The 19,625-nt window shown below is 38.8% G+C and overlaps 1 protein-coding gene across 2 annotated transcripts in view; it reads left to right on the plus strand.

Annotated features, from left to right (window-relative positions):
• scube3 (signal peptide, CUB domain, EGF-like 3) overlaps positions 1-19,625 on the plus strand; it is a 118,904-nt gene that overhangs the window by 31,031 nt on the left and 68,248 nt on the right. For both annotated transcript variants that reach the window (XM_015046740.1, XM_015046741.1), the window contains exons 3-4: positions 1,883-2,008; positions 15,272-15,406. In XM_015046740.1, the coding sequence (XP_014902226.1) occupies positions 1,883-2,008; positions 15,272-15,406 (261 nt within the window). The remainder of the gene's footprint in view (positions 1-1,882; positions 2,009-15,271; positions 15,407-19,625) is intronic.

Consider the following 19,625-nt stretch of genomic DNA (forward strand, 5'->3'; position numbering starts at 1 on the left):
ACTTAAAAAAAATAAAGTATAAAAAAATGCTCAGTCACATTACTTTTATGGGAATTATTAGAGATACAAATAAGTGTGACACTGACCATTTTGTAAAATCCAATTATTTCCTAATGCTGGCCTTTCTCCCCTGTGAATAATTATACTTATGGTAAATTAGAAGTTGGGCTGCTAATGTTTTTGTATGAAATTATGCTGCTGCAATAAAAGACAGATTTGTTTTGAAAGCTGTTGCACATCTTGACCAAGGGTAAATGTGGAGTGTGCTATTAACAGAAAACATAGCGTGCCGTGCTTAGTAAAATCTAGTTTGGGAAATGACATCAAAACTTGCTCTGTCTCTTTATGACACGAATGAAGACAAAGGGTCTGAATGTTCCTAACAGAATTATAATGGAAAGGGCTTCCAAACACCTTTCATTATGTCCTTTAGCTTTAAAAACACTCAACCATCCTTTGTAAATCAAGAGATTATTTTGTCCCCGGATTCTTTGAGACTGCAGCTCTTTAAAGGAGCTGTAGCAGATTTTCACTAATGAGTATCCCTGTTGATAAATATGTGGTTGAGATCTAAAGTGCGAACAGCACAACTGAACAGTCAGTGATATTTAAAACGTTGGAATGCTTTTCTTTTATTTTTCCAGCTGCTTTTATGTAGCAATGTCTGTTTGTATTTAACCAACGTCACTAATACGGCAAAGCTTCTGTGATGCATTGGAGTAATCTACGTATTTAAGTGAGTTTTGGCTGACTGTTTCAAGTTGCAGTTTCAGTGATGCAAACATCAAAGCTTAGCTGGAGCTTAGTGTCAGTCTGTTTCCCTGTTACAGTGCAGCTTCCTTTGTGTGCATATTTCCATATTTCCATAATCTCATCGCGCTTAAAACTGCAAACATTAAAAAAAATATATTGATGGTAAAATACAGCCAGAGATTATTTATTGACTGTTTAATGAGACTGAATAAAATGAAGGAGTTGCTCACAATAAAGCAAAGTTGAGTTTCTACGTATTCCAGCTTTTTCACGCATCAGCTTTTGCAAGTTTCTGTTTTGCTGCTTTCTGTGAAAGTTCTGCTTTGCAATTTTAGTTTGAAATTTTCTTGCATTTTTATCTTTGAACTTCAAATCAGGCAGTAAATGTCATGAAACTTACATTTAACATTAAATCATATTTTTAAAGGCACAATTATAAAATTTGAGTGTCAAGAACTGCTCAGAGCATGACAGTAATGACACAAATAGTTTTCCTTTTTTTGTTGTTTTTTATTGAATTTGAGCTTTTTTTTTGTTAGTTGTATGTTGCTCTTCTCTAAACACTTTATTTTTATTATTTATTACTCATTTTATTATGCATCCCCTTGTAGATTTAAGGTTTAAAGTGACTTTTAATTTAACCTATTGTAAATAATGTTTTAGACTTGCTCAGCCAGAGTCCTGACTTGAATCTGATAGAGAATTTGTGGAGGGAACAAAATATGATGGTGACGATTGGGGAACAATCCAACTTCTAAGACACTGAAGTTCTTCACCAGAGATAAATCGTTCAAATACTAGTAGGCAAAATTAGTCGGCACTTAAAAGATGTTTCATTGATGTATTCCAATAAAGATTTTTCATTGATTATTGAGTATAAACATAATAAATTAAAGGTTAAGGTATAATACAGCTTAACATGACATTTTTATGCATTAAAACACATATGCGGTAATTGTGCAATTTGCTCCTACTTCTGTTCTGTTATCTTTTGAGAGTTTCATTTTGTAAAAAAAAAAAAAAAACACTTGAATGAACATTTAGATTCATATCTGGGGGTGTATGAATAACTGAGTTCAACTGTAAGCATGTTCACATCTTTATTTCTTGTTTTTTTGTTTCTCTGCAGATGTCGATGAGTGCGCGACTGAGTACAACGGAGGGTGTGTCCATGAGTGCATCAATATCCCAGGAAATTACAGGTGCACATGCTACGACGGTTTCCGTTTGGCCCATGATGGGCACAACTGTCTCGGTGAGTAAATCTGCTTGCATAGATCCAGCAGCAGCAGCAGCAGCAGCCTTTCCTCTGCATGTTTTTGTCAAATGATGTAGAGCTGAAGTTTGTCATAGAAAAATCCTTTGCTAGGAGAATATTTATTAAGAATACGCATCACACTGGGTCTGATTTGGGCATTAAGTCTGTATAGCTTGTTTTTTTTCAGCATGCCCAAGGTCTTTTTAGGAATGGTGATGTATGACTGAAGGCTGGTTTGAACTCTTATTACTCTGCTGCTTCGGATATCTGTTACTTCCTTGCTAGAGGAGCGGTTATTCTACACATATGTTTTTACAAAAACGAAAATTGAAACCTTTTTTATAATAAGCAGGATGAAAGGGAGAAAAAAAATTATGAAAAGATTTACGCTGAGCTGAGAGCTCAGAGCGAGCCGTGAGTCGCCGATTTTTCCCATGGTGTAAAATTTCACCAGTGTGCCGTTCAACCTGGCCTCACACAGGTCCTGTAACGCTTAAACGGTTGTGAAATTAAGGGGGATACAGCTCCCTTGCTGCTGCTGCTGCTGCTGCTAGTTGCTTAACATAGACATCATCCACCCACCCCCATCCTGTGTCTCTGTCTTGCTCCTTCTTTCCCGTTCCCCCACCCTACATTCCTTTTGTTTTGCTTTGAAACCCCCAAGTCAAACCCACTGCTCCTCAGAAATCATCTCTCTCCAGGCTGCTATTTCAGCATGAAGCGTCTTCTTTGATTTCTTTGAGGAGGAAAAAAGGCGTCTTGTTACAGCAGGTTTAGCTCTGAGTTCAAGTGATGATTGAAAAATGTATCAACAGTTAACAGTGATTCAGTGTAAAAAGCTTAAATGTGTGGGCACTCTGGCAACACATTTGTATTACTCCCACATTTACCCATGTAAGGCTGGGATTAAGGTACGCTGGAATGGAAAATGCATTTTTAGATTAGTAATAATCTTGTCCTGACTTGACTGTGAACCCCTGGCTCCCTTGTGCTTTCGCCTTTCTCTCCCTCTATCTTCATCTCTTGTGTCTGCAGTATAAATTGGGACTATTTTCCAAGTCATTTAGCAGCAGCGTCCAGTGGCTCATGGATCATTTGTCGTACCATGGATCAGCTACTGCCTTGCGTGCAGGTGTGTAATTGTAATCCGTGGTTGTCCGGCCGCTGCGTCAAAGTTGCATCTATCAAGCCCTTTGATCATTTCTCAAAGTGAAACTTGCGCAAGCCGTGGGAATGTTTGTTATATTTTTACGTAAACGTGATTTCACTCAGACAACTCGCGTGTAAATCGTTCAGTACATCTGTCATCCAACGGCTTCCAGGTTCTTGTCACATAAACGCCGTGCTGCTCAATATTTGATGACGAGCCCTTTTCTGCTTGACAATGTTTTTTGCATATCAGGAAGTGAGGAGAAGTTGTCTGATCTCGGAGCCCAAGGGGGATGCTGGGGTAGTGGAGGGTCAGAAGCAGCAGCAGGAGCAGCAGCAGGAAGCGCGCAGGCTGGTGCAGCAAATAACATTCAAAGTGCAGCTGGAAGTTTTGCATCTTAAATAGATTGGCCAAATAAGTAGGGAATTCTTGAGATATTCTGCAGAGAGTGAGAGTCATCACATGTGACGCAGCAGCACAAGGTGTGTTGACTGCTGGAAGTAGCTCGTAGTGGAAAGTCCACGAACCATTATGGAAAAACTTTAAGATAAAGTTTGAGTCCTTCCATTTTTTTTTTCTCAAAAGGAATCTTGATTCTGTCTAATTGGTAAACCTACACCTTATCTTTACACCTAACCCATTGATATTATGCAAGGATTGAAGGAACATGTAATGAAAAACGACCCTTATGTTGAGTATCCATCATCTCCATCATCTGTCCATTCAGTCATCAAGCAGTCTGTTTATCCATCTATTATTTAAATTTAGTATTTATATCAACAGAATAGCTAAAAAAAAAAAAAAAAACTTTAAAGAAGTGTCTTTTTCCTCAGAATTTAGTTCCTTAATACCTGCGCTCTGCACTGCTAAGGTAATAATCCTCAACACAAACACAAGTGAGGAGAGGAAGCGGTGTAGCAGAGGTTTCATGTTAAGGCTCTGGCTTCCTTTTCCTGCTTTAAGCTCTTTTCTGGCCCCTGAGAGAAGATTGGTATTCCTTGGCCTGGGAATAGAGAGCCTAAGCAGCTGGTTCCCACACAAGGTCGGATCCTCGGAGCCCAAAGCAGGAGAGGCACACCTGATTCCTAAGAGTTAATTCGGTTTCGCGTTTGCAATCTTCAAAGTGCATTACCCCGTGTTGTTCTTCCACAGAGCTGCATTGATTTGATCTCTATATTGCTTTGCTCTTTGTGGTTTTGGTGCACTTTGAACTCAGAAAGGACGTACGAAGCTTTTCTGTTCCAGGAAACGGTATCTGTGACTGTCACTTAATTAACACAAGTTAGGACAGCGTACATGCATCCCTGTCTACTTCTTCCTGCTGCATGTGCCTCACAGCTCCTGAAAATTGGATGGGTTGGCAGTGTAATAACATTGGGCGGTGGCAGAAGGCATCGAAGCATGAAGCAGAACGCGCCGCTGTGCGCCTCACTTGGGGACACTCTGGTTTCTGAGGTCTTCCCTCTGTCGACCCTGAACCCCCACAAAGATGTCAGAAAGTCAGCAAGGTGGAAACAATGCAATATCACAGCAGACCGCTTCTGTCAGCGTGGAGAGAGATGTCACTCACTGCATAATTGATTTCACACAGAGCTATTGTACCCGACAGGAAAAATGGATATGAACCCTGTGGAACTGTAAAGAGCAAACATTTTTTGTATTTCAGAGACAGAAAAGTAAGAACAGACTAAATCATATTTGGCATTTTAATGCAGCTTTTAAAGTAAGTAAGTTATTTTAAGACGTGCTTATTTAAGAGAAAAAGTCAATTAAACAGGAAAGCATTTCCATCTATGGATAACGACACGACTTATGAAACGACACTCTCTTTGAATATTTTATGTTGATGACGGGATGTTGCGATGCAAAAATAGCTTTTTACCAAAAATAGATTAAATGGATGCTTATTGGCAACATTTCTTTGTGTCTGAGCTTTTGAAATCCTTTCTCATCTCAACATATGTAGCAATAATTTAAAGTGACTTTTTGGAGTGAAATGAATTACTATGAGAAAATTAATTGTATTTAACTCGTTAGACTTACAGATTTTGAGTGGCCTGAATAATCATAGCATCGAAATAACATTTTTACATCCACATTATTATATTGCACTTTAACTGTCACAAGTGACGCATGTGAGACATTGATTGTGTGGAGAAAAATGAAACTTGCACAATTCCCTAATGAAGTTTTATGGTGACAGTTGTTTGGAGAAATAGGAGGGCTGGCACCTGTGAGCATAAGAGGAATGATGCTTGTCAGAAGTGGAGCAGAAATTGTTTTGAATGTCACACCTTGTGTTTTCCCTCTGCATTGAAGCACAGACAGACTTGACTTTGACCCAGAGAGCTTTTCAGTTGTTCCAAAAGGTGCCGGTTTGACAAGTCTCCAAGCAACTGTTCTCCTACTCAGACCATATTAATCCAGACCTCTTCCTTATATAAACACAAATTAGAGCTGGCGACTTTGACTTTACTACTTTTGTCTTAGGTGGAAATGTTGGTAATCATTGATGCCAGAGTTCACTTCCTCAACATGAATTTTTTTGGAACTTTACCCTTGTGTTTGATTTTTTTTCTTTCTTTTTTTTAATCTGACAGATTATTATTATTTTGTTTAGTTTTTACATAATTTTTTTAGACTTGGAAATGAATATAACTATCTTGAGCTATGGGTCTGATCAAAACTGAAAACTAAAAATTGTGACTTTTTATTGCATATTTTTTTATTCATGACAGAATTATCAGGAAATTAATGATTTAATTGCACCTATCCCATGGTGAAGTAATAAAAAATATATGTTTTTTTGAGTCTGAGGAAAAGCTAAGGAATTAGTGTAAATTTAAACCAAAACACACATCCTCTTTGCAATGAAAACCAGATGCAGGAAGCCTGATCTGTTCCCCACCATAACACCAGCATCCCCACATTTATGACCTGTGTGTTTTGGTTAGGGTCCCACAGAAACCAAAATACACTCTTATCATTGCTAGCTTGTCAGTCAAGCAGCTTAATATCATAAGCATCTGCACAGACAGCCTCTTTCCTCACAACCACAAATACGTTTCTGCTTCTATCTGGCGCTAAAAGACACAAATAAAGATATTTCTTTCAGTTCTGTAAAAAGAAATGCCACGGTGGCATACAGCCTGAGAGTGACTCACTTGGGAAAGCAAAGGCAGGCTTGAAATAGAAATTATAGATGTTTGACAAGAGCACCACCAGACCTGTGTCTCTGCCTTGTTTACTTGCATTCATCATTCTGCTCTCTCTCGTGCGGCTCCCCTGTCGCACAGGAACAAATTCACACACCTTGGCAGGCCATATTCCTTTGATTTTTATTGACCAACACTGATTTGGTTTGTATTGATTGAAAAGGCTTCAATTCCCCCTGCAATCTATAGGGAAATGAATGTGCTTTTACTTTAACCTTCCCCAAAGACACAGCATGATCTATTACATAAAAGCAACCTTATGGGAGAAGCCTCCGAGGTACGGCTTTGAAATGGCAGGTAGGAAAAACGTCACCTCCTTTCACTCTCTTCGCTTAATGGTTATAATTGTGCCGAGACGTTGTGCTGTGTTGGAAATTTGGATTTGTCTCGTTTGAAAAACTTTGCTTGGATGAGTTTTGCTGCAGCTTTCATAATCCCCAGTGATTAAATGAAAGGAAGCAGCATGCTGATGTATCACTGAACAGGTCCTGACAGCGAAAAGATCAGTGACCTTCATGCTGATTTCCTCTGCAAGCTTTTACATCCATTTGCCTCTAACCCCGATGCAGCGAACAAAAGCTGCACACCTCTGATAAAAACTCACATTTGAATGTAACTTTTTTTTTTAGCCATATTCACAATTTTTAGTTGTCGTCACATTCTTATGAAATTTACCCCGTTATTAGAATAAATCTGTCCATTTTTCTTTAGTGTTGTCAAAACAAAATCAGAGAATAAGGTAATCCACAAAATAATTTTTAGTGTAGATATTAATTAACAGCAAGGCAATGATGGAATGCCCCCTTCGTAATGAGGGTTCATCACTGTCAGGAGAAGAAATTTAAGGTTCTACTATGATCTGTTGCAGTGCAGGAAAACCTGAGCTGAAAGGCAAATCTTTCGATTTATTAATCCATTAATGTTTCAACAACATGATTAGAAGATGTGGATCATGGCAGTCAGAGTGAAATCTCTGATGCGAGTCAGATAAAAAGTCAAATGTTCTTAAATTGGGTGAATTAGTTCTCACTTATGGTAAAATATTCTGAATACAGCTGCTGCTCCTCCACACCGTGACGAATCGGCAGAGTTGCCAAAACTTGTAGTCAAGTAAGAGTGGCAATACTTCAATATATTTTTACTCAAGTAAAAGCAAAAAGTGGACATCCAAAAAATACTCAAGAGTAAATAAGTATTTGGTAAAAAAATTCTGTTGATCAGGTCCAAGTCAGTTTATTGTTGTGTCGTCCATCCACTGGCTTTATCCACTTGTCCCTTCTTAAAAACAACAAAAACTTAAATATCTAGTCAGTTCTATAGTGGCCGATTTTTATTCGTTTCTCTTTATTAAAGCAAAGCCAAAACACACTGAATTGTGACTTTATAGCTAATGTTTGTAGCAACCCATGGTCTGAGTACTGTTATAATCACAGTTACAAACGTATGTTGTCTTACCAAATATTACACCAAATGTATTTTGCAGCATTTAAAAATGCAGGTTTGTGACCAGTTTCTGATTTCCAGTTCTTATAAAGGTTTGGGCTGCCATTACCAGTTTTACCAGTTTTACCTGATGCCAGATTCTCTTTAGAACCCAAAAGAACACGTCAACCCGAGTGTTATTTAAGATATTTCTGCACCGTTCCTGGTGGCATTGGTCACACTGTGCATGCAAGAGAAGATGCTGTAAAATTGTTAATTTTTTTATACTAAAGCACAGACAGAATCACACCAGCTGATTTTTAAACCATCTTCGGGATCTTCTATTGGTGGTTAGCACTATTTAGCTTTGCTAATTGCAAGCTATGGTCTCAAGGTATACTCCATTCAGCCTTAACAAGCTGCAGATAACCCATTTCTCCACATGCCAAATAAAATACATCTTTTACCTTCAGTGGTCACTCTGACTTTTATTTAACACATCACTGATATGGAAAATAGTTCATTTTAAGTCTTCACTCAGTAATAAGATCTATGCTGAAGAACTGTATCAAAACGACAGAGTATAATTGATTCCCTGAATGAGAAAAGATCAGATTGTTTTTATTATTTCTGACTGGCTGATTTGTCCGGACAAATCAGGCTGAAAATTATTCTGCTTTGGCCAGCAACCAATTTATCAGTGCATCTTTGACATAATTTAATAAGTAATCCAGCCATTGTACTAAAAAAAAATAATTTTTGTCTTCGTAATCGTAAATTGTGCTATTTTCTTTCTCATTGTAAAGTTTTTGTATTGCTGGAACCATGTTCGTCTCTCTTGAAGTTTTAGCCTGAACTGAAAATACTGTTATTTGGTTCAGGTCGCCATAGCGGCACAATGGCTGAGCTCTTACAAGCAGTTTCACAGCCAAACAATGAAAAGCTAATACTGACGGAATCGGATAATTCTTGTTCGTTTCTGACAGCATCATGGACGACATGTCTGCCGAAGCTGACGAGAAGGAAAAAAAAAAATGTTTTTGCAAGAAGTCTCTCTGTGAGTGAGAACAGAGGAAGCGGCACTGGGGAGAGTGGAGTAATGCTGCATAGTTGGAATACAAGTGTAGCTTTCTAAAAACAATCAATTGTTTGTGGTTTTCTGACTTTAGAAACAAACTGCTTTGTAGATTTTCGCAAGAATGTACAGATGAGTGAGACACGCAATCGTGTTCACATGCAACCAAATCACATCGTTAAGCCACTCATCATTGTTGCATAAATATACATAAGAGCTGTGAGTTGTTTTATTGTTTAGGCCAACATAAATCGTCAGGTCTTTGAGTGAAAATGTGAAATTGACAACGTGAAAGCAAAAAATTTGTTTTTCACAGTCCCCTATTGAAAATAACTTGCAAAGACAAACATCTTTACATTGCAATGTTACATTAACACAATAATAGTCAGTTGATGCCACTGGTGATTATATTTAACAGGCATTCTGCTATTTATTAGACATATTTTACACTGAAACGCAAGAGGAAAATCAGCTCAATTTAATGATGTGCAGCCAGAAGGTTAGATTCAAACGCAACTAATCCCAGCAGGCAGATACTTTGTATTTGTTGTGACATGCACAAACTCTGGTGCCTCTCCACAGCTCAGAGGAAAGGGACTAAAGTGATGAGTTACAGGATAAATCTGAGATTAGAGCATTAGTTGGCTGCTGAAGGCTATCGACTCTCTCGCAGGTTTGCTCAGCCCCATCCACCATGAAATGAACATTTCCAGCTGAACCCACCGGCGGGGCTTTAGGAATGGGAAACTCAAGCCTTAGACTGGGCTTAAGGTTGTAAACATGCTGTAGACTGGAAGCCGTCAGACGTCAAGGCAAGGCCTCTTGTCCTCTTGGCAAAGTGATGGCCACTCAAATACTTATCCTGGGGTATTGTTGTTTAAATGCTTCCAGACTCGCTTTGGAGAAACAGTGAAATTCCAGTCTGGATGTTTAGGAAAGAGTTTAGACTTGGAAAGTTTATGCCAGCTCATCAAATTTGGTACCTGGGAGTCTGCCTTGGTTGTAGAACCAGAAATATTGATTTAAATCAAGTCTTTGTTTCGTATTTTTATTTGTAAATGAAAATCAACAGCTAGCAGATATTTGGATTTGCATAGCAGATGTGAACAAGCAGCGTGTAAATAAACTATGGGCGAGATAGATGTGAAATGCTGGAACTAATAAAAGGTTTGAAGCAGTTTATATCAGATCAACTCTGAGTTTCCTGCTGGTGAAAAATCAGGATTTTACATTACTTAACACATATGGAAGTAACAGGTTTCATAGCAGGACTGAAGATCCAATATAATGATAAAGGAGCATTTGCCCATATTTCATCAGGTTAGAATATAAAAGTATTGTGAAAATAAATGTTAGTTAAATCAAAGAAAGTCATACCCCAGAAACGTTAAGATGCTTTTTGTTCTGAAATGTGTTTCTAAAATGAAATGAGACAGCCATCTTTTGAAATGTAATTTAAATCGATCAATCCAAAACAACAATAATATAATGTTGGTGAGCTACAAGTCTTTCAGTCTGAAAGACCGACTTGCCATGACGCTTTTCTTTCTCATTCTGGACACATCAAGAATGTAAATTTTTCTTCCAATCAGAAGAAACTTGTTTCCAAAACTAAAAACAAAATACTTTAATGATAAATCCGCCAAAAATCTGAAGTGTACGTCACACTAATGTACCAAGGATTTATCAGTTTCATCATACTGGCATCATTTAATAATCAGTATGATCGATATGCATCATCAGGCAGCTAATTTATCATATAATTTAAAAGAGCAGTAATCACATTTTATATAGTTATCCAAATGTTTTGTTAGTCAACAATATTTACATTTTAACTGAATTTGCATGAACATTCAGGAAATGGTGTTGTCAGTCATAAATGACTCCTTTGTCTAACTAGAGAAACTGAATTTTCAGAATATATTTTACCTGATTAAATCAGTCAGTCAACCTTTGAGGAAAGTGGTTTAGTGCAAAGCTTTGAGTTGGCCTGACATTAATTTGAGTTGAAAGTTTGGGAAAGGAAATGGAGAAATGAACTCAGTGGGAGCTGACTTTCCATCCAGCTGCTTGGCCACCGCTGGACTGTCAGAGATATAATGTAGCAGATAAGAGGAAGACTTACTGTGGCTCAAACTCAGCTGTCGTATCATCTCTCTCTCTCTCACATCTAACTTTTTTCCTCAGCAGGTGCTGCTCCTATTCCACCCCTTTGCTCAGCTGACAGGGAATATCTTGACACAGTGTTGCATCTCTGATCTGACAGTCGTTCTGTGCGAGGGAGGAACTGACCAGTTTGTTCGGTTCAGGTTGTAGGATGAAATGGACATGAAGGAAAAGGTGATTTTAAAGAAAACTACAGATATGGGTAAAGAGAAAAAACAAGTGTTGTTCATGTAACATTCCATACAAATGGTGATATAAAGTGTGATAGATGAAAATAAAAGAACTGATATATTAAAACCACTGAAATGAGCATTATTTAAAAAAAAAATACACAAAATATATTAACAACCAGTAGTAAAAATGTAAGCATCACCTAAAAAGTAGCAATATAATGCATGTCAACAAATCAACAGAATAGAATTAAATCGATATTTAAGCTGCAGTAAACGGCTGATCCTAGTTTAAAATGGCTGCCAGTTTGTTCATACCTCAGGCTTTCAGGTTGGTGGTTCCAGCTTTGAGGAACAGAAAGTAAATTCTGCCTCCGCTTGTTTAGTTCTGGTCCGAGAAACACTAAGTGAGCAGTTCTCAGAGGACCTGAGAAGTCTACATGGTCCATAACTGACCAGCAGCTGCTTGAATGATTTTTACAGAGTTTGATTCTCTCGCTGTTCAATTAATGTCGGACTTATGTGTCTGTCAGGTCTTTATGCCGTGATTTCGCAGCGGCAATAAGTCAAGCCGTCTGACATCTTCCATTATACAGTGTGACAGAGGTTTATGTCAAGATTTTATATGATTCAATTTGCACAGTGTGACATGTTCAAGTCCCATACAATTTCTTAAATCATCAACAGTCAAACTGTCATCCAACTAGACAACTGCACTGGCCCAAAACTACTTTGTGCCATTTTAACCCCTTGGGCCTGTTGCAATAACTCAAACCAAAACTGCTAGATGGTGTTTTGCAAGCCAGGATTCACTTTGAGAAGAAATATCCTCATATTAGAAAAGCTGTGCCACTATCTTATTGTTGTTGTAAACATTTGCTAAAACATTGAACAATAATAGTCTGATGTTTTCTCACATCTAATTATAAAGACATTGAAAAACTCTTTTGAAAATATAGTGATTTTAAATCTTGGTATTCTTTGACACCTTTTTATTTCTTGCATCTCTTCACCCCGTGCAAGCGAAATGCCAAGGGAGGACGGTGTCTGTCCACTCACCTCCTTGCCTCTGGTCTGTTTGGACCACAGAGAAATTTCTGAGACCAAGCAGTGGGATGGACGCACAGACAGCTTTGATGACAGATAGCTGCAGTTTTTCACTTTCTGGCCTCAAATAAAAGTCGGAGTCAGCTAGAAACTCCCGCAAAGTCAGTGAACCCTCTAAAAAAAAAAAAAAAAAAGAGGGAGAGAATGAAAGAGTTGAGTATTTCTCCAAAATAAGAGTTCTGGAGTTTTTGTAAGGCAACCACCATGTTTACATGGCTCTAAAGCTCTGCGCGAGGCCAAATGTTATATTTACAGCCAAGGCTATCTGAAAAACCAGCGGACATGGCCTCCGCAAATACGACCAATCTCCTAATCTCTCTCGGTCTGAAAGCTCCTTTTCCTCTCGTCTCCTCAAATGAAGCAAGGTTAGAGCAGAGGCTTGTCTCATTTTTCAGGAGTGAGACAGCTCTTTTAACGTGATTAAAATGTTTTTCCTTTCTCTCCGGTCCTTTAGAGAATTCTTAAAAACTGTTTAAAGCCCAAATAACATGAGCACTTCTTCAAGCCATGCCAGAACCCCTTTCCGCTTGGAAATATTTGCTTTGGACGCCAGCCTTGCCCAGCACACAACACAGGCAATTATGGGAGCTATTTAAACAAGGGAGATCTACTGACAGCCGACGCCTCATTTGGAGGGATGAAGGAATCAGGAAATGAAACCTTCATTGATGCACTGAGGGTATGGAAAGAGAAATCCCCTTGGGTCGTCTGTGGCCGTTTGCATATCTCATGGGCGTTTTGAGTGTTGAAACTTGCAGCATTTGCGCAGCACTTATATGTTTGGATTTTTTAAAGTTTGTGATTGTGTTTACAGGAAAATCAGGCAGAGGCTTTGTGCATATATGTTAGGATTTCTTTTTTTTTCTTGGACTGCTGGAGGTTTGTTGGTACCTACTCAGTTTATCTGCAAAGGTGCAGCTGCAGTTTGCTGGCAGCTTCCAGGGTCCTTTCTCCAGGGACCATAAGCAGCTCCCTTGTTCTTTTAGTGTCAGTCTCACTGTCTTTCTCCTTCTGGAGAACTCTCCTTCACCTGGCTGTAGAGTGACACTTTCCCCGTCAGCCTCAGCAGACTGTTTTTAGTGGGACAGAGACAGTTTTGATGACTGGATGTGAGAACAGGACAGAAAACCTGGCAGTCTGACAAGGGTGATAAGTGCTGCTACCTGTCACTGACCTTCTCGTCAACTCATTCTTCTTAGAGTGCTGCGTGTGTCGTGACGCCGTGATTAATTGGGCTTTTAAACAGAAAAAGAAAACAAGAAGAGTGATGTTTTATTTCTGTCTTCTCCTGAGCTGAGAATTCCCCAGAAAGAAAACTTGATCCAGAGGTTTTCTCAGACTGAACAAAGAGACAGTGGATTAGTTTCGGATGACATTTTAATAACATTAATCATAATATAAAAAAACTTGTGTGTACGACAGTTTTATTTATTTATTTTATTTTAATCATGGATAAAGTTGCAGTATCTCGGGTTGTTCTCAAATATATTGGAGATAGATTAGATTAGCTGTGGGTTTTTCTGATTTGTCGTGGTGGAGAAAGAGCTGAGCAAAAGAGTGAAGCTCTCAGTTTACTGGTTCACCTGTGGTCATGAGATTTTGATCGTAACCGAGAGAATCCGATCCCAGATACAAAAGGTCAGGGATAAAGTTAGTCAGAAGTTTTAAGCAGGATGAGATTATAAAAAATAATTAGTGACACAGGCTGCACAGTGGCGCAGTTGGTAGAGCTGTAGCCTTGCAGCAAGAGAAGGTTCTGGGTTCGATTCCTGGCCCCAGTCTTTCTGCATGGAGTTTGCATGTTCTCCCTGTGCAAGTGTGGGTTTTCTCCGGGTACTCCGGTTTCCTCCCACAGTCCAAAAACATGTCAGGTTAATTGGCCTCTCCAAATCACACCCTAGGAGTGAGTGTGTGTGTGTGCGTGTGCGTGCATGGTTGTTTGTCTCTGTGTTGCCCTGCGACAGACTGGCGACCTGTTGGATGGAATTAGTGACACAACTGCAAATCTACCCAGACTTGGCTGTTGACTAAACTGACTGGCAAATAGAGCGTCAATCAGAGTAGCAGCTAAGAGAGATATCTACAATGAGACATGGTTGCAGTAGTATCATGCTGTGGGGATATGTTTCTCCAGCAGGTGAAAAGGAACCAGGTCAGAGTTGTTGGGAAGGTGAATGGAGCTAAATACAATGTTGTACAAGAAGATGTTTCAAAGTGCTGGGCCTTTGAAAATGGCTCAGACCAAAGCATCTTCACGTGTTTCCAGATGTTCAGCACCGTTTGAGACACACCTGGAAGATCTGCAGACAAATCTGATTCAAGAACACAAATTCACACATTTCAGGCTTTTATGAGTTGGAATCCATGTATATGTTCTTTAGGGGTCGTTCATAGTGAGCGTCCCTATTTTGCCTGAGCTTGAGGCGACGCTTTGCTAAATACTCTGTACGTACTTGAAGTAGATTCTCTCCCCCACTGACTTTGAAAGAAAAAAAAATCCCACTCCTCTCTTCCTATCTAAACTTTTCCTCCCCCTCTTTCTCAGCCGTCTCCTCGCATTCCTCCCGTCACAGGGCTGACAGACACTCGTCATCAACAGGTACTCTGGCCCAGTTGGATCAGGTTTCCCCTCTTTAACGCATTGTGCTGCATTTGCATTTTTATAGCTCGGCGCTGAACAGTTGGAGGTTTTAGTTTAGTTTTTTGTTTGCTGTTAGTGTTGCTTTTACTCTCACATCACAAGTTTTCAGATCATATCATTACATTTGATTTATTTGACCACGTCTACATTCTTTCGGAGTACTTAAATGTTTAAATCAGGCTTGCGTCGTCTGTTCGGCCCATGGAGCAAGTCACGATTCGATCTCAGACAACCCCCGCACAGACTATCTGCGCAACATTTGTTCTGTTTTGAACTGTTCTCATTAATTTGTGTGTGGTTGTGTTTCCTGGCAGACGTGGACGAGTGCTCGGAAGGCAACGGTGGGTGCCAGCAGATTTGTGTCAACATGATGGGCAGCTACGAGTGCCGCTGCAGAGAAGGCTTCCTCCTGAGTGACAACCAGCATACATGCATCCAGCGGCCTAAAGGTTATTCACATGCACACACGCTTCAGACAGATCATGCATTTGTTCCCTTATGACTTTCTTCTGTTCTTGCTTCTTTTTTTTTTTTTGGTCACACTTGTAAGATATACATAGTAATACCAAAACCCAGTTTTCAGATTTAATTTAATAAATGAGAAAAGCGATCAAAACCAACCTGGTCTGATGTGAAATGTAATTGGCTCTATCTGTTTAGCTGCATATGCACCACTAATGCCTGGTTACTGCCTGGTTTGCAGAAAATAGAAATCTCCTACTAGCAGAAATCAAATAGATTGTGTATCATCAGGTAGGATAGAAGAGCTGAAAAACGTCCCAGTCAATAATAATAATAAAGAAAAAGTCAAGAAAAGATGAGAAATAAAGTCTTTACTAATCCATGAGGTCACAAAGAAACTCGCTCACATGTTCAGCTCTAAATGTCCCCCTTGCCTCAGTTTAGCTGAAATAAAGTTAAGTTCATGATTCAACAATAAGGAATATGCTGAGCAAAAAAAAATGGCTCAAGGTAAAACCAATCGCTGACTAAACGGAGAACAAAAGCCCGTCTCAGATTTGCAAAAAAAAAAAAAAAAACATAGTCCCAAAAAACTCTCAAGACTTTTGGGTAAATATTTTACAGAGTAGCAAGATAAATGAAACATTTTGAAACTTGTGGGCCCTGAACGCAAATCGAACAGAGCACTTTTGAGTGTGATGGTGTGGGGCTGCTTTCCTGCTTCAGGACCCAGACGACTTGCCATATTAGTTGAAACCGCACATCTTCTTCTTTTACTACAACATTCTGAAGGAAAGTGTTTGGCCATAAGCTTGTGACCTAAAGGTTAGGCAGACTTTGGTTGCGCAGCAGAACAATGATCCAAAGCATACCAGCAATTCCACCGCAGAAGAGATAAAAACGGAAAGTTTTTCAGTGGCCTTGTCAAAGTCCTGCCTGTGATGTGACTGTTAGCGTTCGATATCCTTCGTTGCTGCTGCCAGCACAATCAGTTATTAAGGTCAGTGGGGATTACTTTGCTACATTTTGGTTTGGATAACTTTTTTTCCCTTTAATAAATTAAATCAGCATTTAAAAACAGCTGTTTTGTATTTTCTTCTGACTGTAGAAGTAGTTTATTGATCTGAAACAGTGAAGTGTGACAACACAACACAGAAACATGAGTAGCTGACGCTTCAACAGCACTACTGTGGTTTCATTTTTGGGTATCGGGTCTTGCCCTTACTGTACAGTTTGCTCAAACATGATTACGATACATTTTGAGATAATGATGCTGTCAAGTCTTTATGTAAGTAGCAGATATTCGGGACTAAATGGAGGGCGGGATTAGCCCTAACAAGCCCAACAACAAGTTAAAACAGTTAGCTCGCCACTCTTCAAAGAGAAGAAATGAAAAGAGGGGGGGAGCAGGGATAAATCTTTTTGTTTTCCACTCCCCTTTTCAAATTGAACCTATCTAGCACTTGGCTGCTTTTCAAGTTATCTGTGGTATGAGAGTGGCCTGCGGGGGGAACTGCGAACAGTGAAAACAATTAAAGGTGTAGCCCAGGGCAGACACACCTCTTGTTTATAGAGCGTTCCTGTGGGATGGAGACGTGACAGGAAAAGAACCAACTTGCTCTGAGGCTCGCTCGCCACACACAGCAGCGCCACAGACATGCAGACGGTTTTAATGTCAAGCTAAGTTGTCAGGAAATGTCTTTGGTGGCTATGAAGCGCTGGATTGCACAGAGCCTGCAACAGCTCTACACTTGCTCTTAGGGATTAGAGATTTAGAGATTAGAGATTTTTCATTGTTTCTGCCAATCTTTGTGATGCATATTTTTAAGAGATTCTGTTTTCGTAAATATATCCTCATGTTTAGAGAACAGGAGGATCATAGCTTATGAAAGCAGATATTAGGGTTGTCAAGTGAATTCATATTTTGATTAAAACGATACTAGAAAAAATATATCTATATTCAAAGATGCTCATTTGCATCCAAATCAAGAAAAGCTGACCCATTTATATTTGCCCAAATTGCTGCAATTCTTCCGGCAGCAGCGCTTTATTAACAGACACTTAGTTCCTCCCTTCCCCACCAGGTTGAAACAGAGTTGCTGTAAGTTTTAAACATGGTGGGTATACCCAGAAAAAACATGAGCGACCATCTTTAGCAGACCAACAGCATTGTTCGAACAGATGGAGAGCTAACACTAAATGTTTAAATATTATCTTCACAAACAGTCCAGTAAAGGTGCTGTGTTGGTCTGAGAACCCCATTGAGATGCACTTCCCAACTGAAAAGTCACGCTTTGCTCAGTACGAATTAATACAGAAAATTGTTAGTTTTGACCCAGTTATGGAAGGTTTGATTATATACTGCAATTAAGATTATTTTCTCTTAACTAAGAAGAAGCCTCCATTCCAAAAATGTTGCTGCTTGGTATCGGTCTCGAGTTTAAAATCTTAGCATTGTGGGAATGCTAAGATTAATTAACACATTTAAAACATTTTTAGAAAATAGCAAAATACATTTTATCTTGATTTGTTTTTCATTATGCTCAAAAATAAACTAAGCGTGCAAAAGATATAGGTAGTCAAAAATTTGTAAGGAAGGACATGTAAATAATGGCGTTATCCTTGTTGAAAGAAAAGTCTCCAATAAATCAGTACTTTCGTGGCACACTGTTTTCTTTTTTCTTGCCCAGGATTTTTTTTTTTTTTATATATTCTAAAAAAAACTAAACTACTCAAAAGCACGTTCTACATTTAGCAAAGTTCAATGAACTAATTAAACACATCTGGTTGCACCAAAGTCTGCTTTCAATTGAAAGTCACTGGATATATAGAATGTAGTCCCACTAATTATCAAATTAAAAAGAAAGACCAAACTGTGTGGTTATTAAAAGGCCAATAAGTTGTGTTGTCGTCTTGACATTTAAGAATGTAAGAGGATTATAAATCGTCAGCAATCAAAGTCTCCACTTGCATCAGTTGGTTGTGCTGCTGAGTCAAGTTTATCAAACTGCAATTTTGGGTCCCCCAAAAAAATCAATCTAGGGGCCACAAATGGCTCCCAAATCTGGTATGGAGTCTGAAAAATTGCATCCATCCATCCATATTGTGTATTTACAAAATTCAATGAAGAAGCCTGAAAACCTTGGCCATTGAAGGCTGTAAAAGCTTGAAAATTTGACAAGTAAAAATTGCAGAATTGCTGTGTTTGCGTTTTGACTCGGTTTTCTGCTGCCCTACGCAACTTTGCTCAGAGCCTCCAGTGTTTCTGTGAAGCAGCAGACATAATGAACAGCTGTTATCGTCAGAAAGTTCGTTCATTCGTTCGAGGAATGATTATCCAGCAAAGCCTTTTACAACTCCTCAGTTCCATCAGACTAAGCAGTGTTGTGGATGTCTTTTTTTTTTTTTTTTTTTTTAAATCTGACGCAGTTCTTCCTGTTCTGTAAACCCCAGACTTACACAGCAAGATTCAAGTGTCTTCTCATCTCACTTTTTCATCTCTCTCGTGTGTTTTCTCAGCCAAGTACTCGTATGGAGACTCATTAAATTGAGATGCTCATGATTCCCCCGTATGATGAAATGAGAATCTTGAAAGTTTAATTTATGAGCTCCATCTGGCCTACTGAAGTGTCAATGTTTACATTTCATAAATGCTGTTTTTTTTGTTTTTTTTTTCTTGTTTGCGTGGACTGAAAACTTTAACCATGAAATTTCAAGCCTTTCTACACATCAGCGCTATCAGAAACAGATTTAGAGCAGTAGTCTGATTTTGCCAAGTTCCTCCAGTCTTTCGTCTGTTTATGTTCATGATAAATGTCCCCAGTTCCTGTTAATATCCCATTTTAATATTCATTTTGTCCTTATTGCTCCCAGATGAGAGCCATTGAATTCAAAAGATTAAAGCTGCCATAAATCTGCAAACTTCCTGTGCTCATCAGATAGGCGCCTATTTATTGTTTCCTTATTTTTGAAAGACCAAGAGACAGAACAACCACTCATCTGCTTATTATTACCGCTCTTATTACAACAGTGTGTGCCTGAAGGATAATGGAAGTGGTTAGGAAGTGACTTTACAGAGTTATTGGGCAACAGCCCCTGAAGAATTGCTAAAAGAAAAAAAAAAAAAAAAAAAAAAAAAAATATATATATATATATATATATATATATATATATAAAAAAAAAAAAAAAAAAAAATTAAAAAATTTT

This window comes from Poecilia latipinna, unplaced genomic scaffold (assembly GCF_001443285.1).
Source record: "Poecilia latipinna isolate Pla-1442-1.1 unplaced genomic scaffold, P_latipinna-1.0 Scaffold791, whole genome shotgun sequence".
Classification (NCBI taxonomy): domain Eukaryota; kingdom Metazoa; phylum Chordata; class Actinopteri; order Cyprinodontiformes; family Poeciliidae; genus Poecilia; species Poecilia latipinna.